This window comes from Hyperolius riggenbachi, chromosome 10, assembly GCF_040937935.1.
Source record: "Hyperolius riggenbachi isolate aHypRig1 chromosome 10, aHypRig1.pri, whole genome shotgun sequence".
Taxonomy (NCBI): domain Eukaryota; kingdom Metazoa; phylum Chordata; class Amphibia; order Anura; family Hyperoliidae; genus Hyperolius; species Hyperolius riggenbachi.
The window spans coordinates 15,660,041-15,679,912 of NC_090655.1; the positions used below are offsets into that span (position 1 = coordinate 15,660,041).

Below are 19,872 nucleotides of genomic sequence, written 5' to 3' on the forward strand. Positions count from 1 at the left end.
TTCATCGCATCGCAACCAGGTTGTGCTATTGTGCTCATTCCCCAGCAGCCCTCCATGCCAATTATTCGTCATGCCACTTATGTGATCTGTGAAGGTGCCCATTAATGATCCAATTTCCCGACGATCTATTATCTGATTCGCTTGTTGCAATCGATTGGAAAAGATTGTTGAGGGGAAAATTATAAGCTATCCAATCAGAGCAGAAGAACGGTTTTGAAATTGGGATTGACAGAATTATCAATAGAATGAGTGTTCATCGTCCTTCAGCACCAGTAACGGCATCGGATCCAACTGATCTTCCGGGAGATTGTACTGTCAATGGGCACCTTAAAACAATCGGCTTCAAGCTGTTCAATCACAATCGGGGGGGGGGGGGGGGGTCCTTGCCCCCCTCAGCGGCTCTGCTAAGATTGGAAGGTTCCATTTCTGAGCGTTTGTATTGAGGATGATATTCCGTGAATGTCACATGAATGAATGTCTGTAGGGGGAGCAGTTGGGTTTTGTAATAATCAGTTATTCGGTGCACTGGCCTTACTGGTTTAAGTTTTTAAAGAGACTCCGTAACAAAAATTGCATCCTGTTTTTAATCATCCTACATGTTCCAAAAGCTATTCTAATGTGTTCTGGCTAACTGCAGCACTTTCTACTATGACAGTCTCTGTAATAAATCAATGTATCTTTCCCCTGTCAGACTTGTCGGCCTGTGTCTGGAAGGCTGCCAAGTTCTTCAGTGTTGTGGTTCTGCTATGAACTCCCCCTTCCAGGCCCCTCTATGCACACTGCCTGTGTGTTATTTAGATAAGAGAGAAGAGAGAAGCTGCTCTAATCAGCTGGATAAATCGTCCTCTGAACTGGCTGGGCTTTCACATACTGAGGAATTACAAACAAGGGCAAAGCTGTTTGCAAGAAGAAAAGAGCAGCCTGAAACTTCAGTGCATGAGAACTGCAGGGGGAAAGAAACACACAAATGATCTCTTGAGATTCAAAAGGAAAGCTGTATACAGCCTGCTTGTGTATGGATGTATTTTCTATGTGTGGACATACTGTACATCAACCTACTTCCTGTTTTGGTGGCCATTTTGTTTGTTTACAAACAAACTTTTTAAAACTGTTTTTAACCACTTTTAATGCGGCGAGGAGCGGCGAAATTGTGACAGAGGGTAATAGGAGATGTCCCCTAACGCACTGGTATGTTTACTTTTGAGCGATTTTAACAATACAGATTCTCTTTAAATACTGGGTGTGACTCAAACTTGCATCATAATCCACACTCTCATGAATGTATTGTAAAATGCTGATAGGATTTGAACTGGGATAATCAGTGGTGCAGACCAACAGAACATAAAGAAAGTATAAACCTGTAGAAGCAGTGGGGAACAGGTGAGAAGCACATTCTTCAGAGACACTCTGCAGCTAGTTTACAATCAGGACAGATATAGAGTAATGCTGGGCATACACGGATAGATTCTTCTTATCAATCGAGCCGCTGATGGCTCGATTGATAATTTGCGACAGGTCCGATTGCCCGCCGGATCGATTCCCCGCTCGATACCCGGGGACGAGCGGGAATCGATACAGGCGCGCGTGGGTACGCGGCGGGAGTCGATCCGGCGGCTAAGCGAGCCGCAGAATCTATCCGTGTATGCCCAGCATAACAGCTCATACTCTACATACCGGGGGCAGCAGAGATCAGCACACACTGCAGCTCATTTACTATCAGTACAGACACAGAGCAACAGCTTATACTGTACATACTGAAAGCAGCAGAGATCAGCACACACTGCAGCTAGTTTACTATCAGTGCAGACACAGAGTACCAGTCTATACTGTACATACTGGAGGTAGAAGAGATCACACACTGCAGCTAGTTTACTATCAGTACAGGCACAGAGTAACAGCTTATACTGTACATACTTTGGGGAGCAGAGATCAGCACACCCTGCAGCTAGTTTACTATCAGTGCAGGCACAGAGTAACCGCTTATACTGTACATACTGGGGGTAGCAGAGACCAGGACGCACTGCAGCTAGTTTATTATCAGTACAGACACACAGCTCATAAGCAGGCCATACATTAGCCGACCAACCAACCAATCTACCATCCAATTCGATTATTATAATCGAATTGGATGAAAATTGTTGTTGCCAAGTGCATGACCGACCAACAAAGCGACCAATTTCGGGACAGAAGTCGATCACACATGCTGGAAGATGTCGGGCAGAAGTTGGTTGGTCGGGTGCGCGAGGGTACTGCGGCCGAATTGCGAACGAGCCACGAGACGACAAAACCCCCGCCACTGCCGCCTCAATGTATAAATGTGTGTAGTGCATTTATACATTACCTGTCCGGTGTCAGCCTCCAAGCGGTTTCCGTCCATCTCGCCGGGTTCCGCATACACGCCGGCGGCGCATAGTGTCTGACGTCAGATGCTATGCGCCATTAGCGTGTATGCGGCTGTTACCCGGCGAGATAGACGGACACCATGCGGAAGCTGCTACAGGACAGGTAATGTATAAATGCACACACACTACATACATTTATACATTTTGGGGGCAGCGGCGGGGCGGACGCGGCGGCTCAGCCGATTCTCTGATGATTTCATGCTGAAATCGGACAGGAATCGGCCTGTAGTGTATGGGCAGATTCGACCAAGAGACAAATTTATCTCTAATCAGATTCGATTAGAGATAAATTTGTCTCTTGGTCGAAGCTGCCCATAATCTTCTAATGTATGGCCACCTTTACTCTACATACCGGGGTTAGCAGAGGTCAGCATACACTGCAGCCAGTTTTCTATCAGTACAGACACAGTAACAGCCTATACTGTGCATACTGTGGGTAGCAAAGATCAGCACAAACTGCAGCTAATTTACTATCAATACAGGTACAGTATAACAGCTTATACTGTACACACTGGAGGTAGCAGAGATCAGCACACACTCCAGCTAGTCTACCATCAGTACAGGTACAGATTAACAGAGTATACTGTGCATACTGGGGTTAGCAGAGTTCAGCACACACTGCAGCTAGTTTACCATCAGTACAGGTACAGATTAACAGTGTATATACTGTACATACTGGGGGTAGAAGCCACTAAAAATCTAACAGGTTTTGGACTAGCCCATTTCCCATTACCTTTATTATTTACAAAAGTACTTCCTAGAAAGGATCTATACAAAGATACCAGACAGCCTCCCTGCTTATTTGCACACTATTCTGGCAGTTGGACGGAGCAACTACCATCCTGTGCTTTTGAAAATAAAGAGAACTCTGGGAATCTCCCATGAGGAGATGGACTAGTCCAACACCTGTCATATTTTCACTACCTGTAAGTGACTGCAAAATAAGTCATTTATAATGCACTTTATCTGAGACAGATGTACATATTACAGTATATTACATTTTAAAATTGTTCACGATAGTTCCTCCCACACTCTGCTCTGGGCCGCCTGCAAATTAGATTATTAATAGCGGAGAGCCCACGCTACCCTTACACAGGGAAGCTGATTATATGGAACCTGGGGAGGTTCTTTGATGATAGGACTTTATTCTTGCCTGTAACACCAATCAGTCTAGTGACTGCACAGCAGACTGGACACCATACATCCCAGAATAAGCAAACGGTCATTGGTATCTTCCAGAATAAGCAAACGACAGGAGCGTCGCTAGCCCCAAAGATCAGCGGCACGTGCCCCGGATCTACTCTAGGGTGCCCCAGATGTCCCCCAGGCAGAGTCAGCTGTGGTGCCTTAATGGCGGGCACGCTGGGAGCTGTGGTGCATCAATTGGGGGTATGCTGGGTGCCTCTGTGCGGGCATACTGGGTGCTGCGGTGCCATGCTGGGCGCTTCGATGCATTAATGGGAGGTATGCTGAGTGCTGTAGTGCCTTTATGGGGGCATGCTGGGAGTTGTGGTGCCTTAATGAGAGGCCCATGGAAAAATGGAAGGGGGTCCACTAGAAGTTCAGGGAATGCTATGGGGGGACTGCCAGATAACCTGACAGCAGGCCAGCCCACCCAGCAGAAAGCCAAACCAGCCAGCACACAAGCCAGGTAACTCTGCCTAGTTATTTTTAAGTGACATTAAGTGATGTGCTGCTTTTTTTTTTATGGAGAGGGAGCTTCATCCAGTATTTTGCTCGGCAGGCCTACTTAGTCCGCTGCTTAAGTGTGAATACATAGAGAAATGCACCCTGTATGTATGTAGAGAGTTTAGCCTCTCTAATTCCTAATCATTTGTGTCTAATCACAAGTTGTAGTCTGATCTCCTGTGTCACATGACCGCCTATGGCAGAGCTTGCAGATGAGGCGATTTGAAAGCACAGGCTGTAAACAATATGTCTGCTTCCATGAATCAGGAAGTGGAAACTGTGCAGACCTATTTTAGGATTTGTATCAGATGTAACAAAGAAATGTTTTATGTTTAAAGGTTATTATGCTGTTGCGTATCATTTAGAGCAGAGAGGAGTTCAGGTGCGCTTTAAGTTCAATTTGGCTCCTCCCTTGACCACACCCACATTCTGGTGCATGGCCACACCCATTCTCTGCCTGGAGTGCCCAAAAGTTCCCTGAATCTCTTAGGATCCAAGCAACGCCCCTGGCAAACGATCTTGGCATCTTCCAGAATAGGCAAACAATCGCTTGTATCTTCCAATCTTTCCAGCCACTGTCTGTGGACTCTTCGGCCTGTGAGCTGACAAGTCTCAAGGGGAAAGCACGGAACCGATTCAATTCTTGTCTAAATCCTCAGAATGACTTTCAGGGCTGAACAGGAAGTAGGAATCAGAAAGGAAACGGTTCACTTCCTCATTGTAGGGATGCAGCTCCAGTCTGAATGGGCACTTCTCGCTAATAGTTACTCACATCCACTGTGAGCGTTCTGCAGAAATAAGGGTTAGCGAGTTCAGATCACGTGACGCACACACACAGCCAGCGTGGGCTCTGTAAAACAAGGTGTGACGTTTCTCACAGACCTGTTTCCCATGTGGGTTGTTGATCTGTGGCTTTATGCTGTGTGTAACATCCTGAGTACAGTATTATAATGTATTATTTATTATTACTGATTTATAACGTGCCGACATATTTTTGTGGTGCTGTGCAGAGTAAGAGACAAACATGAGGCACACAATAATACAGACAGTGGTATACACAAAATATAAACGCTGGTATGTCATACAGAATTGGTAGATGAAGCAATTACAGTCACAACTGAAAAGATGATCAGAATGTATAGCAAATTCCAAAACACAAAAGGGTTAGAGAGCCCTGCCCTTGTGAGCTTACAATCTAAAGGAATAGTGAAAGAAACCAAGGCCGTGTAGTTGGTAGAAAAATCATCCAACTCTGACTCCTCAGTTAATGAAACTACCGACTCCAACTCCGACTCCGGGTACCCAAAATTGCTCCGACTCCTCGACTCCGACTCCTTAGTCTAATACTTATCAGGGCTGTGGATTTGGTACAAAAATCATCTGACTCTGACTCCTGACTCCGACGCCTCAGTTTATGAAACCTCCGACTCCAGGTACCCAAAATTACTCCGACTCTAACTCCACAGCCCTGGAAGATACAAAAAGTAGGGGTAGTATACAGTATGTATAGCTTAGAGCAGAGGTTCCCACACTTTTTCGGCTTGTGAGCTACTTTCAAAAATTAGCAAGCCAAAGTGATCTACCTATGTACAATTTCAGTAGCACACTTGTATATACAGAATGGAAAATGTAGTGGGGTCGGGATCTACCATGAAGGCCTTCGCGATCTACCTAATGGGCACCCCTGGCCTAGAGGTACTGTATTTTTAGGTTATATTTATGCTTCTTGCCCTCTCTAGGAGGCCAAACTGTCTAGAGTTGTTTTGTTTGGCATTGGCCCATTGGGACCTTACCTACCCTCCACTAACTTCTCGGTTGCACTTTAAAGGATACCACAACTGAAATGTGACATAATGAGATAGACATGTTTATGTACAGTGCCTAGCACACAAATAACTATGCTGTGTTCCTTTTTTTCTTTCTCTCTCTGAAAGAGTTAAATATCAGGTATGTAAGTGGCTGACTCAGTCCTGACTCAGACAGGAAGTGACTACAGAGTGACCCTCACTGATAAGAAATTCCACTTTTTATCTCTTTCTTGCTCTCAGAAGCCATTTTCTGCTAGGAAAGTATTTTATAGGTGGAATTTCTTATCAGGGAGGGTCACACTGTAGTCACTTCCTGTCTGAGTCAGGACTGAGTCAGCCACTTACATACCTGATATTTAACTCTTTCAGACAGAGAAAGAAAAAAGGAACACAGCATAGGTATTTGTGTGCTAGGCACTGTACATACACATGTCTATCTCAACATGTCACATGTCAGTTGTGGTATCCTTTAAGCGACATTATGGTCAGCATGACGAGATGATGTTTGTAAAACAGCATTTCTCCCTTATTGACCGTGCTTCATTCTTATCCCTTCTCTGGCCGTACAAACTTTGCCAATGTTATGTGTTGGTTGGCTGTTTATTCTTATTTTTCTTCAATAAAAAGAATTGACTTAAAATAAATCCCCTTGAAGATGGGTCTCCTGTCCATAGAGGTGACCATGGATGGATGGGGGGTATGGGTTGTGAATGTGGAGGGGGGCATCAATGTTTAGCTAGGGGGCCCTATAATTTCTGGTAACACCCCTTGAGTAAAGCCACACCCATCTCTGATCACAGGAAATGTACATTTCTTCTAGGGCCATCTTTATGTGACAGTAAGTAAATGTGTGCTTAGCATCAGGGAATATAATGCATAATAGGCTTCCAGCGAGCAGCAGTAGTGTAGTGTGATCATACGCAAGGCCGCGATGGCAGAGAAGGAATGGGGTGACATTTGGCTGGAATAATTACGCTCATCTGTCTTGGATTCGTTAGTGTAACGTTGCCTTGTGTGTGCCGCATTGTAATTATTGCTCCAACAAGTGAGAACATTAACATTTTCGGAGGCTTGCGATAATGACTTATAAACTGTAATACGGAGCATCATCAGATGTAATGATTTCATTGTCTCTCTTCTGAGTCATTGCGGGGTCTGTAGAGGGTGCAGAGCTACCATAGCAGATGTGTAATGGAGACAGGACACTGTTAATTGCCGAGTGCTGTTCAGAGCGCACAAATCAAAAATCCCAACTTAAAGCGGATCCGAGATGAAAGACTAAATATAACAAGTAACTTGTCTATATATTTTATCTAAAGTTTAGATGGTTTACACAGCAAATCTAGCTGCAAACAGCTTTTATAGAATAAGAATATTTCTTCCTGTGATACAATGACAGCAGCCATGTTGTTTGTAAACATTACACAGAGGCAGGCTTATCTGCATCTTGAGCAAAGAAAACTAATCCCCCTCCTCCTCCCCTCTGCCTCTGAAATCAATGGCTAGTAATACCTCCTCCTCCTCCTGCCTAGACTGAGCTCCCATGAGCCCTTGCTACTGCCAAGGCTCTCTGAAAACCTGTGGGAGTGGCTTATTTAGTTTATAGGGAATTAGAGTAGTAAAACAAAAACAAAAAAGTATTTGGCTTGAGGAATGCCCTATAAACAATAGGAAAGGAACACATTTATGCAATGAGTAAAAGTTCATCTCGGATCCACCTTAAAGAGAACATGAGCCGAAGCTCTGGTTGAGAAACACATACTTACCTATATATAGATAGAGGCGCTCCCTGGTGCTGACATCACACTGTGGGAGGGGGTCCGCCACAATATTAGGCTTACAGAGCCCCCTGATGATCCGTTTGTGAAAAGGAATAGATTTCTCATGGGAAAGGGGGTATCAGCTACTGATTGGGATGAAGTTCAATTCTTGGTCACGGTTTCTCTTTAATATTCCTTTCAGAAAGCCCAGCTTCAGTCTGTAGTGGATTCCACAGGCCGTGTCAACACTTGTGCCTTTCTTTCCTCTTCTAGGAATTTGGCGTGGAATGTTTGCTATTGAAAGCTGCTTTCTCCTCCCTGTATACTATTGGTCATTAGAACTGTAATTCCTGACAAAGGGAAAGAAAAGCATCTGGCACAACCTCAGCCATGTACTAACACAACCATTACCAGTACAATGTTTTCCTCAGATCAGATTTGCGGGATCAGAAGAAATCAGAAGGTAATTACGCTATCATTTGTTCCCATAAACAGGACGATTAGGACACTCTCTCTCTTCAGATATGATCATAAAATCCAACATTTCGATCAACAAAATTCTGACCATAGAATCGACCATAGAATCACTACATGTCAATTTTCTCCATACTGTGTGGTTTGCCATACAATTTGATTGTACAAATCTGATCGAATTATCACATCTGAGGAAAATATTTGTACTGTTAATGGGTACCTTAAAGAGTAACTGTAACCAAGGATTGAACTTTATCCCAATCAGTAGCCGGTATCCCCTTCAGGGCCGGGCCGAGGCATAGGCTGGAGAGGCTCCAGCCTCAGGGCGCAGTGCAGGAGGGGGCGCACAATTCATTCAGCTGTCATTCCTAATTGTGCATTAAGCAGAAAGAAATAAGAAAAGGGGATACATAGCAGTGACTGCAAGCCAGATAACTAGATACTAAGGTGTTGGGGATGTTGTGGGTCCTGTGGCCCTCTTAGTCTAATAGCAATCAGTGTTTGACGGCTGGGGTGGGAGGGGTGGAGGGGCGCACTTTGTTGTCTCAGCCTTGGGTGCTGGAGGACCTTGTCCCTGCTCCCCTTTCCCATCAGAAATATTTACTATTCTCAAATAGATCATTGGGGCTAATACTGTGGTGAAACACCTCCCTAGGTCCTGACATCACACTGTGGGAGCATTATTGCATTGTGGGAAATAACTGCTGTTTCCAAGCAACCAGTATCTCCTTCTGTGCATATGTATATCTATAAAAAAAAAAAACCTTTAGCCTATTGCATTGTTATGGGGTGTGGTTATAAATATTTTTTTTATGTCTGCCAGTAGTAAAGTTGATCATGTGCAGGGTGATTGTGGAGCAAACAATATGAGCATTACATGGCGAATATCAGTCATCATCCACTTCTTCAGGTCAATAAGAAAAAAGTGCCGGAGGCGTGGCCGGACCGGCGTGGCAGAAAGACGCTAGCGCGGTGAGCTCCGTCAGTCTCGGATGATATATCGGGTCTAACACCTCTTCATACCTGCCGCCGCACAGCACAAACATGCCCAGGCACTAAATCCAAGGGCTCGGCAACCGCGGACATCGCTCAGCTCCTACAAAGCACCCGGTTCTCCCGTGGACAAGATGGCGTCGGGCTCATCTAAAGCATCCAGCAGCAAGGCCTCACATTCTGCCGCCTCCCCTACACACTCAATGGACTCTCCTGAATGTGAGAACGGGACTCAGCCCCCGTCTAAAGCTGATCTAGACCATTTATTTCACAAAATGGAGTCTGTGATCCGCTCAGAGATAGCAGGCCTCAGAACAGACATTGCGCACATAGGTCATAGGGTTGAGGCGGTGGAGGAAAAAGTGCTTTATCATGATACGGCCATCACTAAAATCACTACAGCCTTATCTGATCACAGTCGTCTTATTAGGCAATCACTTTACAAACCGGAAAATCAGGAAAACCGTAACAGGCTGAATAATGTGCATTTGAAGGGCCTGCCTGAGGCTACCTCAGATGAAGATCTTCCGCCAGTGATCCGTACTATCTTTAACAGAATTCTGGGCAAGCCGGAGTCTACACATATTCAGATTGATCGTGTTCACAGAGCCCTCAAGTCGTGAGGTACCCGCACCGACACAGTTCCACGGGATGTTATACGCAGGCTGCATTATTTCACAGAAAAAGAGGAGCTACTCAGTAAAATGAGAGCCCTTAACGAGCTAGAGTTTGATGGGGCCAAAATCAAGCTTTTCCCAGATCTGGCGTTTGAGACACTACAACAACGAAGAATTCTTAAGCCAGTACTGGAGGCGATTCAATCCCGCAACATCCTGTACAAATGGGGGTTTCCCTTTGCTTGTGCGCCATGAGGGTAAAAGGCACTTCCTTCGTTTCCCAGAAGAACTTTCGGAATTCTGCACAGCACTAAACCTGGGTATAATAAAGATCCCAGACTAGTGCCCTAAATTGACTGAGATTGACTTTTCTCCTATGGAACAGTGGTCCTCTCCTAGTAACAAGAAGCATGGCTCTGAAAGGGGATCTCCGCAATTCTTTCCCCAGGGCTCCTCCCCCCCCCCCCCCCCCCCCCGTTAAGCTCTATATGCTAAACCTGTGCCTTTTCCCTGTTCGGAACATTCCTTCTTTATAAGAAAAGTTTGAATTTTCCCGCTTCTTTTTAATGCTGTTATGCTACGAACTCTGTTTCTAGAGACGGACAGAGTGGGTCCTGACCCAAATCCATATTCTTTTTTCACAGCCGAGACTGAAGCATGCTGTCGGCTTTGATTGCTCTATGATCGATTGTCCTGACATGCCTCCACAGGAACTCTTACAAATGTGCCTAGCTGCTGCTGCGCACATTGTGATAAGAACAGTACCCATTTGGTACATTTCCTCCGCAATGACATGCTTTACTCGCTTATGGTTATTGATTATCTGCATTTACCCATGCATTTGCATATGGATGTTTTTCTCTTGTTTTTTCTCTTTTCTGTTTTGTTTTCCTTTCATTCTTTTTTATTTTTCTTCTTTCCTCTTAGTTTGCAGCAGGAACACCTTATCTAGCTTTTCAACGGGGCTGGGGGACGTGAGATGGGATCGGCTAGGACCAGGGAGACCTTTATCCTACAAGACCTAAAATGGCAACTCAAAAACTTAAACTAGGCTCCTTTAATATTAAAGTAGCTAATTCCCCCGGCAAACGTTACAAAGTACTACACAAATTAAATAGACTACAACTAGATGTTGCATGTCTTCAAGAGACCCATTTTGTTCATGGGGACAAGAGTGGATTCCGCTCCAGAAAGTATTCTCAATAGTTCTACTCTAACTCCAACTCCACTAAGAATAAAGGAGTAGCAATTGGCTTCCGTTCTGGGGTCCCCTTTGTCCTAGCCGACTCAGTTTCAGATGCTATGGGCAGGTGGTTGATTGTTAAGGGCAAAATCCAGGGTTTGACAATCACGATAGCATCAGTATATCTCCCTAATGGTGGCCATACATGGTACAATAAAAACGTTCGATTATCCCGTTTATTCGATCTAACTGATCGAATCGACTGAAAGTTGAAAATATTTATTTTTTCGATCAAGAAATTCAAACGATTATCCCGTTTTTTCGAGAAAAATCAGATCGGACATGCTGGAAAAATCTGTATATTCGATCTAACGGAGTAATCGAACTAAATTATCTAATCGAAAAGAAAAATTGTACCATATATGGCCACCCTAATTCTGACCATGCTTAAACCCTAAGTGCTTTTTTGAAAAAGCTAATTTCCTTTCAGGAAGGTATTGTAGTGGTAGCATGAGACTTTAACATGATCTGGGATAAGAAGCTTGACTCCTCTTCCCACAAATTAACTATTTCATATAGAGAGCTCAGACAGATTAAACTGTTACTTCATGGCGCCCAACTAATGGATGCTTGGAGAGTTAAAAATCCACAAGAAAAATATTATACCTTTTACTCTTTCGACACATAAATCTCACTCCAGGATTGACACACTTTTTGTGGCACATGTAGATCTCCATAGAGTCATCTTAGCCAAAATACATAATATAACCGTCTCAGATCATGCCCCGGTCACACTTGACCTTAATCTCCTGCTGCCCTACAAGAAACCTGACTCATGGCGTTTAAACGAGAGTCTCCTCTCTGACCAGGCAGTGGTTTCAGACATTAAAACTAAATTAGCTGATTACTTTGTTAGAAATGACCAACCTGACATTAAACGTTTCACACTATGGGAAGCCCATAAGGCGTTCATACGTGGCCAATTCATGCAAATTAGTAGCAGAAAGAAAAAGTAATTTGAGGCTATCTCCACTTTACTCATCTCCCAGATCGCAGCGCTGGAAAATCGTCTAAAACAATCATTTTCACAATCTGAACATGATGCTCTGACCACTATGAAGGCAAAACTAAACGCTCATCTTGACTCTAAAGCCAAATCACTACTACTCAGAGTATCATAAAAATATTATGAATGGGGAAATAGGTCGGGTCATATGTTGGCGAGAGCATTACGTGAACGTAAACAAACTATATAGCTCAGATTAAATCTCAAGATGGTAAAACTGCAGTCAGGATATTGCAACCCTTTGGGGGCCAAAATCTGCCCCCAAAACGTAAAAAAAGTTAACTACCTGCATGACTTTGTAAGGCACGGAGGACGCTGTCCGCGCCCTCCGTGCCGTTCCGCCTGGTCCCCTCTGCTCAATAGCCCCCCGAAAGGCTGCGACCCCACGGTCCGGGTCGGTATCTGCAGCCTGCATAAAGATGGCCGCCGGAGCTGGCCACGGCTGCGCAATCCGCATAGCCGCTACTGCGGTTGCGCAGCTCTAGGGCCAACCCCCCGATCCACGTAACAGGCAGCGTGGATCGGAGGGTTGGCCCTAGAGCTGCGCAGCCGCAGTAGCGGCTATGTGGACTTCGCAGCCATGGCCAGCTCCGGCGGCCATCTTTATGCAGGCTGCAGATACCGACCCGGACCCCTCGCAGCCTTTCGGGGGTCTATTGAGCAGAGGGAACCAGGCGGAACGGCACGGAGGGCGCGGACGGCGTCCTCCGTGCCTTACAAAGTCATGCAGGTAGTTAACGTTTTTTTACGTTTTGGGGGCAGATTTTGGCCTCGGAAGTCCTTTAAGGAATACTACTCCTCTCTTTATAACATTAGATCTGAAGAATCTCCAGAGCTATGTATGGACAGGAAACGTAAAATTATCTCATACCTTAATAAAATTAATCTGCCGAAACTGTCACAAGTTGAAAAGAAACTTTTAGATGAAGAAATAATGGAATATGAGATTTACATGGCCCTTAAAAAAAAAAACCACTGGGAAAACCCCTGGCCCAGACGGATTGCCAACTATCTATTACAAAACTTATAGCCAAATTTTGCTGTCACCCTTACAGAAATACTTTAATTGCATCACAGAGCAATACTCCTTCTCTGTTGATGCACTGAGAGCGCATATTTCAGTTATACACAAAGAGGGAAAATATGCTAATCTTTGTCAAAGTTATCGACCCATCTCCTTGCTCAATGGAGATATTAAATTATTTGCTAAGGTACTGGCTCTCCGTCTTGGCCCCTTGCTGCCTAAACTTATCAACCCAGATCAGGTGGGTTTTATACCTGGTAGGGAGGCTAGAGACAACTCCACTAGAGCCCTTGCCTTGATCCACTCTGTCGGACGCCTTAAATTACCTGCTTTTCTTTTATCTACTGATGCAGAGAAGGCGTTCGACAGAGTGGACTGGGACTTTATGAAAGCTACGCTGGATAAGTTTGGACTTGGTCCTAAAGCTCAGTCATACATACTTGCCATTTATTCACAACCCACTGCAAGGGTCAGAGTTAATGGTATTCTTTCCGACCCTTTTCATATCAAAAACGGTACCCGCCACGGATGCCCCCCTTTCGCCTCTTATTTTTGCCCTTGTTCTAGAGCCATTCCTTCAATCTGTTAGAATGAACCCAGACATTACGGGTATCACAATAGGGGATATGCACAATAAGCTTGCAGCCTACGCAGACGACATCTTTTGCTTTTTAACTAACCCTCATATATCCATACCTAATTTTTTAAAGGAAATGAAGACCTACGGTTCACTTTCTAACTTTAAAATAAATTGGAGTAAGTCTGAAGCCCTAAATTTGACTTTACCTGCCAAAGTATTAAAATCTATACAAGGCTCCTTTCCCTTTAGGTGACAACCTCATACCCTTAAATATCTAGGTATCCATCTTCGCCCATCTTATTCACAACATTTCTCCTATAATTTCCTTCCTATCCTGCGTACCATTGACTCTGACCTAACCAGATGATCCCCTCTGGGTATAACCTGGCTGGGAAAGATAGCAACTCTTAAAATGAATGTTTTACCGAGAATACTCTTCCTCCTGCAGATGCTCCCAATACATACCCCCAACTCCTTTTTCCAGAAACTACATTCTAAATTACGCAATTTTAGAAAAATCGTAAGAGCAGATTGTGTGCTGCTACACTATACAGGAAAAAGCATAAAGGGGGTCTTGGTTCTCCTAATCTGAAATACTATTACTGGGCTACTCACCTAAACCGTGTCCTTGACTGGACCTTTTCGCTCTCTGAAAGAAAGTGGGTTAGATTGGAACAGATCTCTGCTTCACACTCCCTAAAGGATCTAATTTGGATCACAGAATCTAAGATCCCACTACTAAAAATAACTTATTCAGCAGTCTTAACCACCCTGAAACTATGGCATTCCATAATGAAGAAATTGTATGGTGCAAAATTATTATCCCCTCATATGCCTCTAACTGGTTACCTGCACTCCACCCCGCCCCCCCCCCCCCCCCCCCTGGTCAGACTAATTCTATTTTTAACAAATGGTCCTCTAATGCAGACAATGTGCTAAGGTTATCTGAAGTACTAACCTTGGCTCATACTCTTCACCCTATAGAGCACTTTAGAAATAAAGCTGGAACCCTGCCATTTGATAGGTGGCATTGGAGACAACTCCATCACTATGTATCCTCACTGCATATTTCAGGAGATATGCTCAGCTCTCCCTCCCTTCTCTGTAATATATTCCTACAAGATACCAGACCTAGCCACAGTATTTCACTTTTCTATGATATCATTTTAGACCAGTCTTATAAAGATTGTCCTCCCTTTCTGAACAAGTGGGAGGCAGAGATCGGATATACACTCTCGACAACGGAAAGGGACACAGTTCTAGATTTAGTTCATGTTTCGTCCATAAGTTCTAAAATCCAAGAAGCTAATTACAATCTAATATCCAGATGGTACTATACCCCTTATCTACTCTCTTAGTTCAGCCCTGAAGTATCTAATCTTTGCTGGAGAGAGTGTGGCAGGGTTGGGACTTTACTACATATATGGTGGACCTGCCCAGCCATTAAGACTTACTGGGAAAATGTCCTGGAGCTCCTACAAAAAATCTCTGATGTCTCCCTAATTAGAGACCTCTTGGTGGTCTTGTTTCATAAGACTAGTATGAGCCCCAGGAAATGTATAAAAAAAACATACTCTCATTCCTTCTTAATGCTGCCAAAGGTCTTATCCCATGAGATTGGAGAACTACCCAGATCCCCTCTCTGAAAGAATGGTTCTTAGCTATTCATTCTGTTATGGAATACGAAGAGATAACTCATCTACAGAAAAATTCCTTTGATAAACACATCTTACTTGGGCTCTATGGACAGACTTTCAGATTAAAGATGAGTATGTACAAATTATGATTAGACCCAACAATTCCCCTTATGCTGGGTATACACGGTGCGTTTCCCCCTTATCAATCGAGCCGCTGATGGCTCGATTGATAATTTCCGACAGGTCCGATGACCCGCCGGATCGATTCCGCGCTCAATCCCCGCGAGCGGACAATAGCGGGGAGTCGAGCGGAAGATAAGGAAATGCCCGCGTGACGAGTGGGAATCGATCCGGACGGCGGCGGGGACAAGCGGGGACGCGGCGGGAGTCAATCTGGCGGGCTAATCAAGCCACCGGGTCGACCCGTGTATCCCCAGCATTAGCGTGGATCGGGGAGGTTGGCCCTAGAGCTGCGCAGCCACACTCGCGGCTATGCGGACTGCGCGGCCAGAGCAAACGGCCATTTTAGGAGAGGCAGGGGAGCCCGACCCAGGCCGTGGGGTCGGGAGCCGGCCCGGGGGGCTAATGAGCGGGGGGACCCGGCGGATCGGCACGGAGGCCGCGGACGGCGTCCTCCGTACCGTAAAAGATTATTCGGGTAATTAACTTTTTTCCCTAATTTGGCCTCGTAAGTCCTTTAATACTATAATTCCCTATGAACTAAACAAGCCACGCCCACAGCTTCTCCAAAACGCCAAGGCACTCAGACCCATGTAGTAAGGGCTTATGGGAGCTCAGTCTGGGCAAGAGGAAGAGGAGGTTTCTAGCAAGAGATTTCAGTGGCAGAGGGGAGGGGGAGTGAATTTTTCACAGGCTGAGGGGTGGATATGCAGTTGCAGATTACCTGTGTAATGATGACATACAGAACATGGCTGCTCTCATTGTATCACAGGAATAAATCATCTTAAATTGTTGAAGCTGTATACAGCCAGATTTGCTGTGTAAACTTTAGATAAGATATATAGACAAGTTACTTGTTATAGTTAGTTTTTCATCTCGGATCCACTTTAATTCTTCTGTATCGCCCTTTCAGTCCCTGTTGAATGCCCTGCTTAGCTGCCAATTCCAATGGATTATCCTGATGCAATGTTTACCTTTTTTTTGTTATTATTATGTTCTTAACTTACATTTACTCTGTGTAATTCGCTGTGCATAGCATAAGGTCTTGTGACAGTCATTTCATCTCCAATATTGAAACGTTAATTTCCACATTTTTATATATGTAATGTGAACATAGTTTAAAAAGCAACTGCCACATGTTATATGTTTGTTGAAAGTAATCTTTTTTGTAGGATACAAATGTTTAACTGAATTTTGCACAATACATTTTTTTAATAAGAAAAAAAAGAAAAAAGTGCCAAGCTGCTAGGGTGAGAGTGTAACCGAGACTGAATGATAGCTGCTACTTACAGACAGAGGCGCTCAGTGTGGTTTTGATGCTGTTAAGCTGTATGCTCCTTTTTGATTGGCCTGATGAAGCGGGATTGAGCCCGTGAAACGCGTTGCCTATTTTTACTGTGGAAAATAAATCAATTGTTGTTTGACTGTTGATGCCACAGTCCTTCCTTTGTTTACTTTGTCCGCATGGATGGGATAGGCCCACCACTGCCCCATCGGTTTTAAGCTCGTTTAAGTGACTTTTATTCTATTGGCGCCTCTGGAAAGCTTCTACATATTGTTAAGTCCACCCTTGTTGGAGGGTTGTACCCATCTTCTTCCCATCTACAGAGAGCGACTTTTAATCCTGAGTGGGGTCAGGTTAATCTCCTCACCTGCCTTCACAGTGGTTGCCTAATGGTAACCCTGGTTTGTGAGTATTAAATTGTTATATTACTCATTATTAATTATCATCTATACAATATCACACTATTGGGCTCTTGGTGTCCCCCCTCCCTTTATCTTGCTACTTACAGCAGACTTTTATCTCAGTAGTAAAGAGTGTGTATGATTCTTTTATCCTCTAGGATTAGGAGTTTGAAGTTTTTGATAGTTTTCTGCTATTCTCCTCCACAGAGCAGCAGAGGGTGTTGTTGATCAGTAACTCCCCCACCGTCACCAAGACCTACTACCCAATCCCGGTGGATAAGTTGGAGGAGGAGGTCAGGATAAGATCCGCTGATGATGGCAAACTCTTCCGGGAGGAATATAATGTAAGTCTCCATCTTCTACTTCCAGACTAGGGGAGCATTTATGAAATATTTCACATTGTTTTGTCTTATAACCGAATCAAAAAGCCCAAATAAAGCCAGCCAAGAGAAAGCGGGATTGTGTGATGTGGGAGATCTTATCTGCCGTCTCCTAAATGAACCTCCTCCGTTCACTTTCAAAGGTCAGACTAAACCCGGATAGCTGAATTATTGTTTGACCAGATGGAGACTTAAAGGGGAACCAGAGATGAACGTTTCACACAAAATAAACATATCAGTCGATAGCTTGTAAAGAATACATGCTCTACCTGATAATTTCGCCGCTCTGGTGTGCCTTTTTTAGTGTTTTTTTATCCAATTTTGTGTTTTTTATCCATTTTAGTGTTTTATTATCCATTATTTATAGGAAAAATCAAATATGGCCGCCAGCTCATATCCCTTCTGCTTCCGGGTTATGAGTTGTTCTGGATGTGCTGTCTCGGCTATATGAGACTAGGCTGCTATCTAGGCTATATGAGAAAGGCTGCTGCAGTCTTTCATCTATGTGCTTTCATTTTGGTATGATGTGGAGCTGCCTGTAGGAAGTGTCTCTCATAGGAATGAAACTGCAGTCATCATCAGTATCTAGTGCACACAGAGCACAGAGATCATATTGCAGCCACAGAGCTTCTCTCTCAGCAGGAACAGCCCCTCCCATGTCATCACAGCTCTCAGTATGCAAAGCAGGAAATCTGAGCCAGGAGGGGGAAGGCTTGGGCTTGAAAAGACTCCACAGAAGAGTGACTCAGCTATAATGTTTCCAGGTCAAACCTAGACTGAGCCAGTCTGGGATTCTTATCACAGCTGCTAACAGACTAATTAAGCAGATAAGAATGAAACTAAAAGCAGGGTAGGTGTTTACTGACATGTTCCCACTGATAAATGTAATAAAATACATGAGGGTGCTTTGTCTCTGGTTCTTATAATGCAAGCAATGGGCATCTTATTCTGTCTGTGTTTTCATATCATTCAGAATCAGAATCATTTATTTCACCAAGTACAAATGGGGGGTATAATGTCCGATCGCCAAGAGCTGAGGCTGCCATACTACGGCACCACCAGTCGCACTTGGCAATATGATTATTATCAATATTAAATATAATGATCATCCCCTTTTCAGCTATGCAGGCCTATATTATTAATATTATTATTATAACAATAGCATCTTCTGCAGCATTTTACAGAGTACATAGTCATGTCACTGACATTTGAAGCAGGGTGAGAAGAGGCACACATGGCTTTTTATAAACATGCTGGGGAAAGTTTGGGAAGAAACTGTATCCTCAATGTCCATCCGGTCTCCTCCGTTGGGCCACTGTAAAGTCCGCGAACCAGCTGAGTTGCAAACCACAACTGTGTTCACCACCCAATCACACTCCCATGGCAAGGAGCATTCTGCACAAGGGCAGTTACAATGTAAACCAACTGCCTAATTCCAACTGTGCATGTTTAGAATGCTCTCAGGTTATGGGAGCACAATTGGGTGGTGCGTGCAGACAAGACTGTGCATGTGCAAGGATCTGCGACTCAACCAAGTCGTGGACTTTATGGGGCTGACAGCAGCACAATGGCCGGGATAACATTGAGGGAGCAGACAAACTTCAGAGGGTTATTAAGTAAGTAAAAATCCTTATGACCACTCCAGTTTCGGTTTACTTTAAGCATACACTAAGGAGGGAGGAGCTGCTGATCTTTAGTTGCAGTACTGCCCACACCTCTCTCAGCAGATGGAGGAGGTGAACTGGGTCAGATGATTTGCTTTGTGCTGTGGATGCAACTCCCACTCTACTGATAATAAGGAGCCAGTGAATGCAGCCAGCCAGGTAATTTCATTGTACTGCAAAAGCTACAGATGGGCAATGCACAAATCTTGTGCCTTGTTAATTAATGTAAATCTACTATTGTATGCATTAAAAATGAGAGGCTGAACTAGGGATTTAAATTGGTGTACGGCAATGGCATGAAAGGAGAATACTCAATCATGGGGAAGATGAGCATACTCAGCGAAAACCAAGGAGGAGACTGGTGATTACCATGGGGAAAGTCACATTGATTCTTCAGCTCAGTCCTCCTCTACAAATTGTAGCTGGCAACAGGCATTGGATCCATATTTATATGTACTTAGATATTTGGTCATCACCGGCAGAACACGTTAGATGCTGAACCCTATTAAGCCTGCCATGCACTGGCAGACTTTCTTTCGATGTGCCCAAATAATGGCTCCCTCTCTGATCGACATCTGATTAGAGAGCGATCTATTGCTGCCACGCACTGCACATCAATTGTTAAAGGACCACTACAGCTAGAAAAAGTAAGCAGGTAAATTCTGACAGAACCGACAGGTTTTGGACTAGTCCATCTCCTGATGGGTGGTTCTCAGGGTTTTCTTTGTT

At 44.3% G+C, this 19,872-nt stretch overlaps 1 protein-coding gene across 2 annotated transcripts in view; it reads left to right on the forward strand.

Annotated features, from left to right (window-relative positions):
* The window catches only part of PTPRE (protein tyrosine phosphatase receptor type E), a 362,965-nt gene that overhangs the window by 275,974 nt on the left and 67,119 nt on the right, over positions 1 to 19,872 (forward strand). For both annotated transcript variants that reach the window (XM_068257334.1, XM_068257335.1), the window contains one exon: positions 17,307 to 17,443. In XM_068257334.1, the coding sequence (XP_068113435.1) occupies positions 17,307 to 17,443 (137 nt within the window). The remainder of the gene's footprint in view (positions 1 to 17,306; positions 17,444 to 19,872) is intronic.